This window comes from Octopus bimaculoides, unplaced genomic scaffold, assembly GCF_046866305.1.
Source record: "Octopus bimaculoides isolate indiv1 unplaced genomic scaffold, ASM4686630v1 contig104, whole genome shotgun sequence".
Classification (NCBI taxonomy): domain Eukaryota; kingdom Metazoa; phylum Mollusca; class Cephalopoda; order Octopoda; family Octopodidae; genus Octopus; species Octopus bimaculoides.
The window spans coordinates 92,252-106,530 of NW_028315354.1; the positions used below are offsets into that span (position 1 = coordinate 92,252).

The 14,279-nt window shown below is 41.0% G+C and overlaps 1 protein-coding gene across 37 annotated transcripts in view; it reads right to left on the reverse strand.

Moving 5' to 3' along the window:
* The window catches only part of LOC149129218 (uncharacterized), a 78,325-nt gene that overhangs the window by 43,778 nt on the left and 20,268 nt on the right, over positions 1 to 14,279 (reverse strand). For 36 of the 37 annotated variants that reach the window (XR_016240246.1, XR_016240243.1, XR_016240230.1 and 33 more), the window contains exon 3: positions 1,598 to 1,712. Coding sequence is in view for 2 of the 37 variants with exons in the window: in XM_089346700.1 (XP_089202826.1) it covers positions 1,598 to 1,712 (115 nt within the window). In the remaining 35 variants the exon portion in view is untranslated. Of the gene's footprint in view, positions 1 to 1,597; positions 1,713 to 1,795; positions 1,883 to 14,279 lie in introns of those variants that run through there. The other variant, XR_016240247.1, reaches the window with a different exon arrangement.

The following is a 14,279-nucleotide window of genomic DNA, read 5'->3' on the forward strand; positions in this document are numbered from 1 at the left end:
TCTCTCCGCCTTAAGCAGGATCAGCAATGCCAACAGTAAGGAACATGTTCTATTCAGACCTTAGGGAGTCCGAATTGTCCTCTTCGGAGGAGTGGCTCGTACGAGCAGTTGATAGAATGGACAAGTGTTTAAGGAAGAAGAAAGATTTGCTGAAGTGACAGAAGTCACAAAAAAGGAGGTGGACCTGACAAACATGGAGAAATATGAGAAGATGGCACGTAGGATCGGTGGTGATGCTAAGTTGTCCCTACTCCAGAAAGTATTGGAAAATATGGGTAAGAAAACAGTAAATATATAAGGTGTACTCAGTGGAAGAAAGGAAAATTGAAAACGTTGAGGCAGAGGAAGCAGATTTGGAACAATTGTGGTTCAAGAAGGCAGGAAAGGCAAAAGAATATGCTGTAACCACAGTAACCTACATATCTTGGAAGAAGGACTTCCAGGATTAGGGTGGAGAGAATCCCACCAGAAACAGATGTGGCTTGGGTTGTGGCGGCTGTTCTTCTCGGAAGTAAAGAAGAAATAGCCGTCCTGCAGGCCACGAAAACAGAAAATTCTGTATGGAAAGAGCAAACATTGGACCTGATCATATTGGGTATTGGCAGAACCACTGAAAATATGGTGGAAACGGTGACCATTGGAGATGTAGTGTTGAGAGTGGGGGTGGGGGTGGAGGGCAGAACCCCTCGTTGCTTTAAATGTTGCTAAAAAAGGCCTCTGCAGAGGAAGAAGTTAGAAAGGGGCCGGAGAAGGTGCAACAGGAAGAAAAGAGAAACAAAGAACAGTGGATGGTAGCTGAAGGAAGAGGAAGAAAGGACAGATTGAATTAGAACCCCAAGCCATACACCCCGTCCCACCCCACCCCACCCACCTTCTCAGACACCCCCTCCACCCATTCCCCTCCGATACAAAGCAAGAGAAAAAAAAACAAATACAAAAAAACACAAGGCTCAACAGGCTCCCCCTCCTCCCACTGGAAATTGTTTCGCGCGTGTTTGAAAGGCGTAGACCAAGAAAGGATCCAGAAGAGAACAAAATGGAGGACTGCAAGATTTGTGCATGTCGATGGATGGACAAACACTCAGGTGTCCGAAAGCCAAAAAAACGACGAAATATTGAGATTCAGGAGGGGTTATAAGTGTTGGAAGGTGAAATGTGATTTAAAGACGATATCAGACAATATAAAGTACGACGAACTGACCCAGAGATACTCCACAGCCATTACAAGCCTTCAATTCCATTACAACTTTCTCTCTCTCTCTCGAGCTATAGAAAGACAAATACACACGTTATATACCTACATACATCTATATAAACACACATGTAATAATAAACAGACACGTTTCCTTAGAAACCTTTCACTAAAAAACACATTTTCGAAGGTGAGGGGCGTGACTGCATCCGCACCCTTTTTCTTTAAACATGTTTTATAAATGACATTTGGCAGAAATACGTTTGAAAACAATAATAAACGAATGCTGAAATTATAAAAATTAGTAGTAACGAAGTCTGAACAAAAGCAAAAGCATGTTAGTGTTTTGTTTTGTCTTTATTGAAACAAGCGAAAGCCAATTAAAAGGAAATCTCTTTGCCTTACCTTGTTCGAAAATGTCTGCGATTCAGCAGAAGACATCAGCTGTGAAATGGTTTTGGCTTCTTTTGCGATTTCTGGCGCAGAATTTTTCAGCGAATAACTTGTATATTTCGATTTTCTGGAGATAGAATTACAGAATAAAGGTGAATTTTGTGGTTTATGCTTTGTCGGGTGTTGAACGAGAGAAATGTTGAAATTTACCTTTTTTTCACACATTCGAATTCACCGCCATTAATTGGCGTACACACCTGCTATTGCGCACGCGCACGTGAGTCGTGACTAGTCGATCCTACAATAACAATCTATTGCCAATGCATGTATGCACAAAACATGCAGGACGGTTTGTTTTGGTTTTTTTGAACAAAGTAAATAAAACACATTGTAAACAAAACGCAAACACCCTCATACATGTTTTGTGCGTGGCGCACGCGCGCTAGGTAGTCGTAGGATCCACTAGTCACGTCTCGCATGCGCGGATGCGCGCCCTGGATCCATTCTTCTTGAATCGTACCTTGATATAATGTTTTCATTTCAAAATAAAACCAACAAAAATAATCTCCCATAATCTTTACCTCCGCTGATTTTTACATGCCCCGATGACCGATCTAAGAAATTTGGGGAACGATTTACTGTCTGGTGAATGGAACCGAGTATATGCAGATTCCAATAGCTTGCCAAATTGTCAGTCATAAATTTTCTGCAAGAACGTTTTGTCTGATAACATTCTCCAACATCTCTGCACTCCTATCGGGTAGACGTTGAAGAAATCCTTTTTCTGGTTGTGGTGTCATAACATCCAACAACCCAAGTTTTGCGACACATTCGTCGTCCATTGTTCTTCTTTTTGAAGAACAAACTTTCATGGAACTCCACTCTATGGTCCGGACCAGCAATTGGAGTTTTGTCCGGCACCAGTTTTTTGCCAAACAAACATCTCTACAGAACTGGTGCCACTGAACGGCAGTTCTTATATCAATGCAATTTATTCTTGCAGATATCGTGACAGTTAATTCGAAAATGAAAAATAAAATTAAACACTAAATAAAAAAAAAAAAATTCCATATAATGGCAGCTTGGAGTTTTCTCCAAAGGTTCCTTTCCTGATGGAAAGAGGAATTGTATCTTTTTTACTTTTAGCTCACTTTCTTTTGACAAAATCCCGTCAATAGAACGACTAGAATTTTGAAAATTCATTGAACAGCCATGCTACATGGCAGTGAAACATGGGCTGTGACTGCTGAGGACATGCGTAAGCTCGCAAGGAATGAAGCCAGTATGCTCCGCTGGATGTGTAATGTCAGTGTGCATACCCGTCAGGGTGTAAGTATCTTGAGAGAAAAGCTGAACATAAGAAGCATTAGTTGTGGTGTGCAAGAGAGACGATTGCGCTGGTATGGACATGTGGTGAGAATGGATGAGGATAGCTGCGTGAAAAAGTGTCACACCCTAACAGTTGAGGGAACCCGTGGAAGAGGTAGGCCCAGGAAGACCTGGGCTGAGGTGGTGAGGCAAGACCTTCGAACATTGGGCCTCACCGAGGCGATGACTACTGACCGAGACCTTTGGAAATGTGCTGTGCGTGAGAAGACCCGGCAAGCCAAGTGAGATCGCTGCCAGTGCCCCTGGACTGGCTCTTGTGTGGGTGGCACATAAAAGACACCATTTTGAGCGTGGCCGTTGCCAGAACCGCCTGACTGGCCTTCGTGCAGGTGACACGTAAAAGCACCCACTACACTCTCTGAGTGGTTGGCGTTAGGAAGGGCATCCAGCTGTAGAAACTCTGCCAAATTAGATTGGAGCCTGGTGTTGCCATCCGGTTTTACCAGTCCTCAGTCAAATCGTCCAACCCATGCTAGCATGGAAAGCGGACGTTAAACGATGGTGATGATAATGATGATGTATGAGCCAATGAAGGAGGCCTCTACATGGTAGCTAGACCTGCTAGAAATAGCAACCAAATCTCCCTCAAAATCACACCCTACTCTCTTATCTATGTATATATGTATGTATGAGCCAATAAGGGAGGCCTCTACATGATAGCTAGACCTGCTAGAAATAGCAACCAAATCTCCCTCAAAATCACACCCTACTCTCTTATCTATGTATATATGTAAGTATGAGCCAATGAGGGAGGCCTCTACATGGTAGCTGGACCTGCTAGAAATAGCAGCCAAATCTCCCTCAAATCACACCCTACACTCTTACCTATGTATATATGTATGTATGAGCCAATGAGGGAGGCCTCTACATGGTAGCTGGACCTGCTAGAAATAGCAGCCAAATCTCCCTCAAATCACACCCTACACTCTTACCTATGTATATATGTATGTATGAGCCAATGAGGGAGACCTCTACATGGTAGCTGGACCTGCTAGAAATAGCAGCCAAATCTCCCTCAAATCACACCCTACACTCTTACCTATGTATATATGTATGTATGAGCCAATGAGGGAGACCTCTACATGGTAGCTGGACCTGCTAGAAATAGCAGCCAAATCTCCCTCAAATCACACCCTACTCTCTTATCTATATATATATATATATGTATGTATGTATGTATGAGCCAATGAGGGAGACCACTACATGGTGGCTAGACTCAGGATATGCTGCGTCATGTGGTTCTGGATTTGTTAATGACAGGATGGTCATGGCTGTGATACTTTTGATCATGGATTTTGCTCAATCTGGACTAACCTGAGGTTAAACAACACCAACAACAACAGCCACCACACTCCCCCCTTAATCCTTCAGCATCCTCACAACATCAGAAAAGAGGATGGTGTTCAACCACATTCCCATCTGGCAAACAAAACACTTCACAACCACTTGAAGACAGAACCACAGCGCAGAATGAGGGCAAACCAAAGTGTCGAGTGATCCAACACCATCTAAAAATGCTGTTGGTCAATTAGGATTGTTCCGATCACTGGAACAGCCTGCTCGTGAAATTAACAAGCAAGTGGCTAAGTGCACCACAGACATTTTTTACTGTTTTCTATATGCTTCAGCCATTTGACTGTAGTCATGCTGGAGCATCGCCTTAAAGGGTGTTAGTCGAAGAAATCAACCTCAGAACTTATTCTATCGCTTTCTTTTGTTGAACCACTAGGTTACAGGGACACAAACACACCAGCATTGGCTGTCAAGGAATGGTGGGGGGACAAACACATAGACACACATATATGTGATGGGCTTCTTCCAGTTTCTTTCTACCAAATCCACTCACAAGGATTTGCTTAACCTGAGACTATAGTAGAAGACAAGATGCGACTGACATGCATACGATAGATGTAGTTCTCAGGGAAATCCAACACAGAACACAGAACATGATAAGCTGGTCCACTGAATTACAGGTATGACTCATTTCTGCCAGCTGAGTGAGCTGAAGTAAAGTGTGGGAACCAAACCCACACCCTTACGATTATGAGCTGAATCTCCTAACCAGGAGCCACACACCTATAAAATAACAACATAACAGGATAATCAACCGACATCTAATCCGTTGTCCCCAAGACATTGCCAGGCAACTATTTCAACCCTGGATAAATCACCAAGAAAACTGGTTCCAAAATAACAGACTGCCAAACCCTATCTGATTTCTTAGCAGCAAACCCCATGGAACATCAGACAACTGACCCCGCTCCACTTAAACCCACAGAGATATCTCACATGCAAGAGACAAAACTACCAGGAGATACGTACAAGTGCAGGTGTGTAGCTTAGTGGTTAGAGGGCTTAGACGATTACAATTAAACACACGTATATTATCATTTATTAAATTGCATTCAATTTGCCATGCATTATTCGTTTCATTATCCATCATCTTTTCCTTCAATTTTCAGGTACATTGAAGACCCTTTATTTGTCATTGCTTCAATCGACGTGAACAAAGTGTCTGGCAAAAAGTTCTGCTGAGATCGAAAGGAAACTTTATCCACAAAACACACAGAGAATGTGCAGCAATGAAGGCCAAACAGTGGTGGACGAACATAATCCCTTAAAGACTGACACTTTCAAAGGTGGCTCTGCATGTATGTGTGTGTGTGTGTGTGTGTAACAGAGTTTTGTTGAGTTGAAGTGGGATTTAAAGGGTGTAAACGAAGAGGCTACCAAGCGCAAGTTGAACCAAGACGGAACTAACTACAACTGTAGCTATTAAGACTGAACACTATACTATACATTACACAATGTAGTCCTAGATACACTCTGTCTGAATAACAGAAGAGATGGTCATTGCTGGAACATCTTTGATTGTAGAGCTGCCCGGATCAGGACTGACCTGGGATTAAACAACAACAACTGGCCTATACGTTTTGGCTCGAACTGCTAGAAGTAGTAACCAAATCTCGATTAAAATCCCACACAACTACTTCAAGCAGAGACGTAGGAATAGGATGGGATGGTCACGGCCAGAGTGACTTTGAGCACGAGCCTGCTCAGTCAGGTTTGACCCTGGGTTAAATAACAACACGCACACTATAATACAAAAGTAGCCTATACGCCTCTTTTTTCGAACCGACAAGTTACAGGGGCATAATCGCATCAACATTAGTTATACGGCGATGGTGGGGTGACATACAGACACACAAATACATACATTCGTATATATATGCGTGCGTGTTTGTGTGCTTACATATGTACCTACCTACGTCTCTCTCTCTCTCTCTCTCTCTCTCTCTCTCCACACACACATATATACATATATATATATAGAGAGAGATATATATATATATACATATGTGATAATATACGGTAAAACCATATAACAGGAGGAGGGCTTACTCTCCAAGTAGAGAAGTGGGTAAATATAAATAGACCTCGTAACGATACCAGCTACCAAATGGTTTCACGGCGAATTGGGGCCCCAAGTGACCTTTGTAAAGTCATTGTGGAGATTCCCGAGCCGATTATCGAGGTCTATTTAGATTTATATATATATCGTATATTTATAAAGAGGGCAAATTTAGCCATTTCTCGGTAGATTGAAAAAAAAGATGAACAACTGTAATCGATTTCCGAACATTATTGGGTTCTCATCAAACATGAAAAATAGAATTTATGTTGAGTCAGTCTCAATAAGTATAGATTTATTCATCGGAGAAAGTTACATAGTGACTGAAGGTTCGAGAGTTTCGTGCAGAGGCACTTATCAAACTAATTAAATCAACGTTTTCTATATAAAACGAAAAAGCAGGACAGTATCGGAAACAGATATGACGCAGATACTATTTTATATATAGGCAGGAAGACTTTTGGTTAATAATATGACAGAATTAAGGCAAGATAAAAAATGAAAGTTGTCAATATATAAGGTATTCTGCCTAAACTACGTCTTTAAGATACGATTTGTTAGTAGTAACGCAAAAAGGAAACTATTTCCTAAGGAACTCAAGCAGATAGAGAGGAATAAAGACAAAAGGAAAGTAAAGATTTAATGAAAAGGTGAATCAGGTTGGAGTTGAAAAAAAAGGCACTTACCCAGGCAGTGGTCAAGCAAATAATGGTATGGAGTATTAAATGGTCGTTTTGTATTGAAAGAATTTTGAAGGGGTTTTATTTTTAGACTGGGGTCAAACGGTCGAATCTAGTCAACCGTGTTTTAAGTCTTTAGCAACACCAATTACAAAGAACTTGGGAGTGGTACTAAAAGATGGAGAGAAGTATTGACAGACAGAAACTAGGTGGGAGCTGTCTTCAAGAATTCAAGTAATGCTATATATTCAAAATTAACCATACATGCTGGTTTTGTTGTTGTTATTGTTGCTGCTACTGTTGTTATTGTCAATTAAGTTTTGGTATTTTGACGCTATTTGCCTTCAGTTCAGAAGTTAGTGGTTCTAAACTCCCTAAGGAATTTTATGCCAGCTTCATTACTTTTATTTATTTATATGTTTATTTTTTTCTTTGTTTTGAAACGAGATCGAACTTAAGCATTTTATACCGATAGATTTTAAACACTTTTTTTCTGCAACTGGTAAGATTTTGTAGGGGATGCAAATTTTGATCTTGCAACCCCTGAAAACTCTAGGGGGTGTGGGTGCACCCGCTGCACCCCCTGTTCCCGGCCCTTGTATATATGCCTGTTTATATTTATATATATATACACACATACATATATATAGCGTGTATGTGCTTCATAGAAGCCCACAAATTTATATATATATATAAAAGAAGAGGCGGGGAGCAGTAAATTTGAGTAAAATCTATTTAAGATTTAGTTGTTAAGTTAAATAAATGAGGGGAAAGTGCGAGAGTTCCGTGAATGGATTTCGTCAAAGTTTGACGAGTCTGAATTACGAAACTCTTGAGTAACTTACGTAACCCTTCATAGATAGGTGTGTGTGTATAGATAGACAGACAGAACGTAGACCGTTAGACAGACAGATAGATTTCTTTATTAGCTACACAGGGCCGTATACAGAGGGGAAAATACAATGTAGAACTTTTCTATTCGAAAGAAAGAAAGGAAAACAAAAACGATTAAAAAAGTTTGGGGCGTGTAAACAGCAAAATAAAGTGGAGTAAAAAGGTAAAACAAATTAAGTTTATCTGTGGAAAGAGGAGTCTGCGAAAAAGACCACGGTGACCTCAGGCAAGGAACCGAAACCAGTGCCCTAAGGACAGCTTCTAAGTAACGATGGTCAACCTTATCGAAAGCTTTCGATTGATTCAAACTGATCGGTGCCCCCAACCATGCACGATTCCTTAACTACCCTGTCTATGATGTAACGCATCAGATGGAAGTTGTCATGGATACTCCTGTCCGGCACAGCGCATGTTTGCGTCTCAACGATAAGCTCCAACCTCTCGGCTAGCACCGTGGCCAAAATTTTCAAATCTGCGTTGAGCAGAGTGATGGGCTGAAAATGATCCATAACAATCTCCTTGTTTGGATCTTTCTTTAACGCTACCACCGCTCCCCACCTCACAAAACTGCGGATACTCCCATTTTGATGCCAGTGACAGTAGACTGCAGCCAAAATGCCTCCAAACAAGTCTGGAATATGACAATAAGGCTCGTAAGGCAGACCGTCCAAGCCCAGCCTGTCATTGCACCACATACACTCCAAGCCATGCAGGTAGGCACTAAAGTCCACCCTGCATTCTGACCCACCAGTTGTCCCGTACAGTCGGGCAAATTACTGTTGAAAGGCCTCACACATCCTTTCGGGCTCGAGTAATTCGCGCCCCTGTTCATCTGTCAGAGACCGAATGGTGGCTTTGTTGCCTTGTTGCGCCTCTGCCACTTGGACCTCTCAGGTGGCTCCAACTCCTTCGTTTCCCAGAGCACTCATCCTAGCTCTGACAACATATCCTTCGTGTTTGGCGTTGAAATGTTGGTCATGGGCCAACCTCACTGCCAACACATTGGACATGATGCCACATGTATGTGCCTCTTCTAATTTCTTAACTAGGTCTCCCTCTATTCTATTTCGACCTATCACCAGAGCCTTTTTATACCTAACCGAGTCTATTTTAATTGCTTTCTTTAGGGCATACCACCATCTATTGTTGATGCTGGTGCCCGTCAACGCCCTCTTAACTAGTGTGCTAATCCGGTCTCTGTAAACCTGGCACGCCGTGAATAACGCATCTAGTTTCCAGTAACTGGGACCCTGCCTATGACTCTTATCTAAGTCAAACATACAAGTCACAAATTTATGACCTGTGTAGCTGACTATATGAAACTGTGGACAACCTACACTATCCCTATCCACTGTCCTGTAGAACACTATCTAACTACGATCAGGATGGCCCGATGCGATTGGTCCATGTCCACTTTAGTGCATTCAAGTGGTCCAGTCGGTACCTATCAGACAGTTGGAAATGTCTGAGTGGGTCTTTGAAGCATTTACATCCCCTTCTATTTCTATCTCTACCCACGTAGTCTAGTTGCATGTCCAAGGTAGCGTTCCAATCCCCCACTGAAAGTAAAAGTCGAGACGTTCCCAGGAAAACCTCTAGACGTCGAAAGAAATCCAGCTGACCTGTTAAGGACGGTGCATAAATTGTTATCGGTCGAAAAGCACACCATTGACATCCAAAACGACCAGCCTACCCTCCGGGTCTAGGAATATTGCTCTTACTTTGAGGTCCAGACTCTTCCTAAAAGCACCATGGTACCACCTCCTCCCATTCTTGGCAGACACGGAGAAAAACAAACGTCAAATTGTCTGCTGAACATGTGTTGGGGAGACCGTGGGTTGTGGAGTCTGGTCTCACTGATGGCTATATGTCTATTCTGTGACTCGATCTCATTTAACAGACAGCCTTGTTTCCATGGGGACCCCAAGCCACGCACATTTATACAACCTATTCTAAGCATGTTCCTATCGAAAGTTGTGTTTTACAAACAAAAGGAAAAGAATGAGAGAGAGAGAGAGAGAGAGAGAGAGAGAGAGAGAGAGAGAGAGAGAGAGAGAGAGAGAGAAAGAGAGAGAGAAAGAGAGAGAGAGAGAGAAAGTAACTGTTTGAAGGTTGGTTGTTCCCCTCCTCAAAATCATTTCTCAGAATGTTTTTTGTCCATTTTTTTTTCCTGTTAATTACTTTTGAAATCTCCCTCCTGCATCAAGGTAGAGAGATTTCAGTATGTTTTGTGTCACGTGAAGGAGGTTTTTTTGTGTTGTGCATGGGTGATTGTTTGTTTTCACATTCACTTCTGTTGGTGTATTACATTAGGTCTGAATTGTTTGTGTTTATTGCTATCAACTTTCGTGGGGCCATTTGGTATTCGTGTGTTTGTAGTGTTGCTGTCAATCTTTTTTATTTTGTGTGGGAGTTTTGCTCTTCTGAGCGGTGAACCTTCCCTGCTTTGTTTGATTTTATGTCTCTTTTCTTTCCCCTTTTTCTTCTCCCCCCCCCCTCCATGGCCATTTGCCATTCATCTTTTAATTTTTACCGTTGTCACCCGATAACCAAGGTAAGTGGGAATCCTTAGAAATCCCCTGCAATCCAAACACTTTTTGTCGAGTGTCCCTTTGCCCGTTCTTCCGTATCAAATCGAACCTCGATCCAGGCAAATCTTTACACTCTTGCAATATATGTTTTGAATGCTCATTATGGCCTGTACACATTTCCCAACTGTTTCTTAAGTGGCCCCTTCTAATATCTTATTTTTTATGTTCAGGGTTTTGTAAATAATGGGGGTTTTTTGGGGTGGGGATGTCTTACAAAATGCTGTGTGAGGTGTTCAGTTTAATGGTTTTGTCTTTTTTGTATAATAATTGTTTACATTGTAGAAGTTCTTCCTTTGAGAAGGACTTTAAATATTTCTTTTGCTTTAAAACAGAAGCAAAATCATTTAGTTTGTCCGTGACATTGTTTGTTGTTCGGTGATGGCAGTTTTCAGGACGGAAGTGAGAGTAGTGGTGAGAGGAGAAGTGATAGTCGGGGTTGCCCTGCTGCTCGTTGTTTCATCAGTGTCTTCGTTGTTTCTGCCTCCCCTTCCCACTTGGATCAGTATGTGTATTGTGCTTATTCAAAAGGGTGAGTGTGACAGTGTCTCAATGTGTTGAGTGTTATTTGAAGTCTGCCTCGTCGGCGGCAATGGTGGAAATCCCAATTTTAATTTAAAGACCGAAACACTTGGCAGTCTTAGAAAGGCTGTTCATTTTTCTAGACAGATGAAAAACATTTTTATGAAATGTTTTAAAATTCGAAAATTCACCCTTTAAAGGGTGAAAGCCTCGCTTGAGGCCAGGCAAAAGTTGTTGGGCAGCTTTTTAACAAAGAAAAATGACTTCAGCTTACGGAAGTCAACGTAACAAACGGCCGACAGATAGACAGACAGATGGGTGTACTGACGGACAGTCAGACAGATAGATAGGGGGATGGACTGACAGACAGATAGGCAGATATACATATATATATATATATATATATATATATATATATATACACTAGCAGAAATACCCGGCGTTGCCCGGGTTAAAGAGAATAATGAAATCTAAAAACGCCGTCTAGACTACGCATCATCTTTATATATAGAGATGTATATACACACACGCACCCAAACACACGTATATATATATGTATAGCAATATAAATATGTGAAAGTCAATGAAGTTTCGTTAAAGAAGGTGATCATGTACATACTTTCTTGCTGTTGTGATTATAACACCTCATTGTAAACTATGTTCCTTGTTTTCCCTTGTGGAGCATATACAAATAGGTTTTTTGTTGCTGCCCACTCTTGAGCAGCCAACATACAGTTGTCCATGTGAGAAGCAGGGCTCTTCCAAGAGAAGACCAGCTACAGACAGTGTTTGACCCTGATATTTGTTTATGGACATGGCAAAAGTCACACGAAGGGGGAATTGTAGTCTTCTGAATGTAAAAGGAATGTCTGCTCCTGATGGAGTAAGAGGAATTCTTGGAATAAAGACGTCATCCCCTTTTGCAAATCCAGAAAGAATGGTAGCCTCGATAACGTGTGACATCATTTTCTAAATAATGCTCATCTGTTATGTTCGGGTTAAAATTTCATCAACATCAAAAATATATGCAAAGAATATAATTTCCAAATTTCATAAAGATCCATTCAGTACTTTTGACGTAGTTTTGGATAAGAAAACAAATGACTAATGTGTGTGTTTGTGTGCATGTGTGTGTTTGTGTGCATGTGTATGTGTGTGTGATGGGTGTATATATGTATAGATATCTGTATGCATGTATATATGTATATATGTGTACATATTACATGTACATCTATATATATATATATATACATCTACACATATGTATACATATACATGTATATATAGATCTATATATATATACATATACGTGTACATCTATATGTATACATATACATCTCTCTCTCTCTTTCTCTCTCTCTGAAAGTATCTGTCATTACAGTATCGAAATGGTGTACATATACATATATATGTATACATATACATCTCTCTCTCTCTCTCTCTCTCTCTCTCTCTCTCTCTCTTTCTCTCTCTGTGAAAGTATCTGTCACTACAGTATCGAAATGTGATTGTTTCAGTTAGTGGAATAGTTTCATTTTTAAAGTGAAAGTATTTGACATGAGTGTTTTTGTTTCACTTTTGACACGTAATAGTGGAGGAGATATTATGTTGCCGTGTGCTCGAACTCTGCAACAAGTTAATAATTTTTTTAAACTAAAACACAACTGGAACCCTAAGTAAGGCATGTGTAAAATTTGAATGGAATTGGTTGTGTAGTTCTCGAGTTTTAGGGATTCACACAGACAGACAGACAGACAGACACACATTCTCATTTTTATATATATAGATAATCTTTACTCTCTTTTACCTGTTTCACACACACACACACACACACACACACACACACACACACATATATATATATATATATATATATATATATATATATATATATATATATATATATATATATATACGACGAGCTTCTTTCAGTTTCCGTCTACCAAATCCGCTCACAAGGCTTTGGTGGGCCCGAGGCTATAGTAGAAGACACTTGCCCAAGGTGCCACGCAGAGGGAATGAACCCGGAACCGTGTGGTTGGTAAGCAAGCTAATGGGTTCACTTGTGGTTTGATTCTACAGTTGGATGCCCTTCTTGCCGCCAATCAGTTTGTAAGGTGTATGTGTGTGCGTGTATATATATATATATAAATATATATATATATATATATATATATGTAACGATAATAATTTGTGTAGTTACCAGTCGTAAAGGGTAAGGTTTGATTAGGGACACAATATTATGAAATGTCAGAGTCAGTGGTTTTGACTATAAAAATTTGTTGTTATACTGGCAAGTTGTAGGATGTGAAAGATGAACAATGCTTGAAGTTTTAAGGAAATGTTTGTTTACCATTATGTTACAATACCTTGCCTCGACAGACAGGTTCTGAAAGATCCAAAAGCATGCGAAGTATAGTTTGTGTTTGTGTCCTCTTTCATTGTTTAGTAGTAACTACAGAGAGAGATCTTGCACTAAATGAGGCTGCAAAGAAAGAGGTCTGGAGATGCCACTACGATAGACTGCTTAATAAAGAGAATGAATGGGAGAAAGAGAGCCTGCCGTATGTCGACCCAACAGAGGGACCAGCTATTCGAGTTGATAGTACCAGGGTAGATAAAGCAATTAAGAGTATGAGGACAGGGAAAGCCCCCGGCCCATCAGGAATCACTGCAGAGATGCTCAAAATATCTGGCAGTGTTGGCTACAGCCTAGTCACCCGTATTACGAACCAGGTGATACACGAAGGAGTCATACCCAATGACTGGTATAGCAGCACCATAGTCAACTGCTACAAAGGTAAAGGTGACGCTTTAGATACAAATAATTACAGAGGCATCAAGCTGTTAGATCAGGTCATGAAAGTTATGGAGAGGGTCATAGCCCAACTAATTAGGTAGAGAGTCAAATTAGATGAGATGCAGTTTGGGTTCGTGCCAGGTAAAAGCACCACTGATGCCATATTTCTAGTAAGACAGCTGCAGGAGAAATACCTAGCCAAGGATAAACCTCTGTACCTGGCTTTCGTTGACATGGAGAAAGCCTTTGAAAGGGTCCCCCGATCCCTTATCTGGTGGTCAATGAGGAAACTTGGGATAGAAGAATGGTTAGTGAGAGCTGTGCGAGCCATGTACAGAGATGCTGCCAGTAAGGTGAGGGTTGGAAATGAGTACAGTAATGAATTCCGGGTAGAGGTAGGGGTCCACCA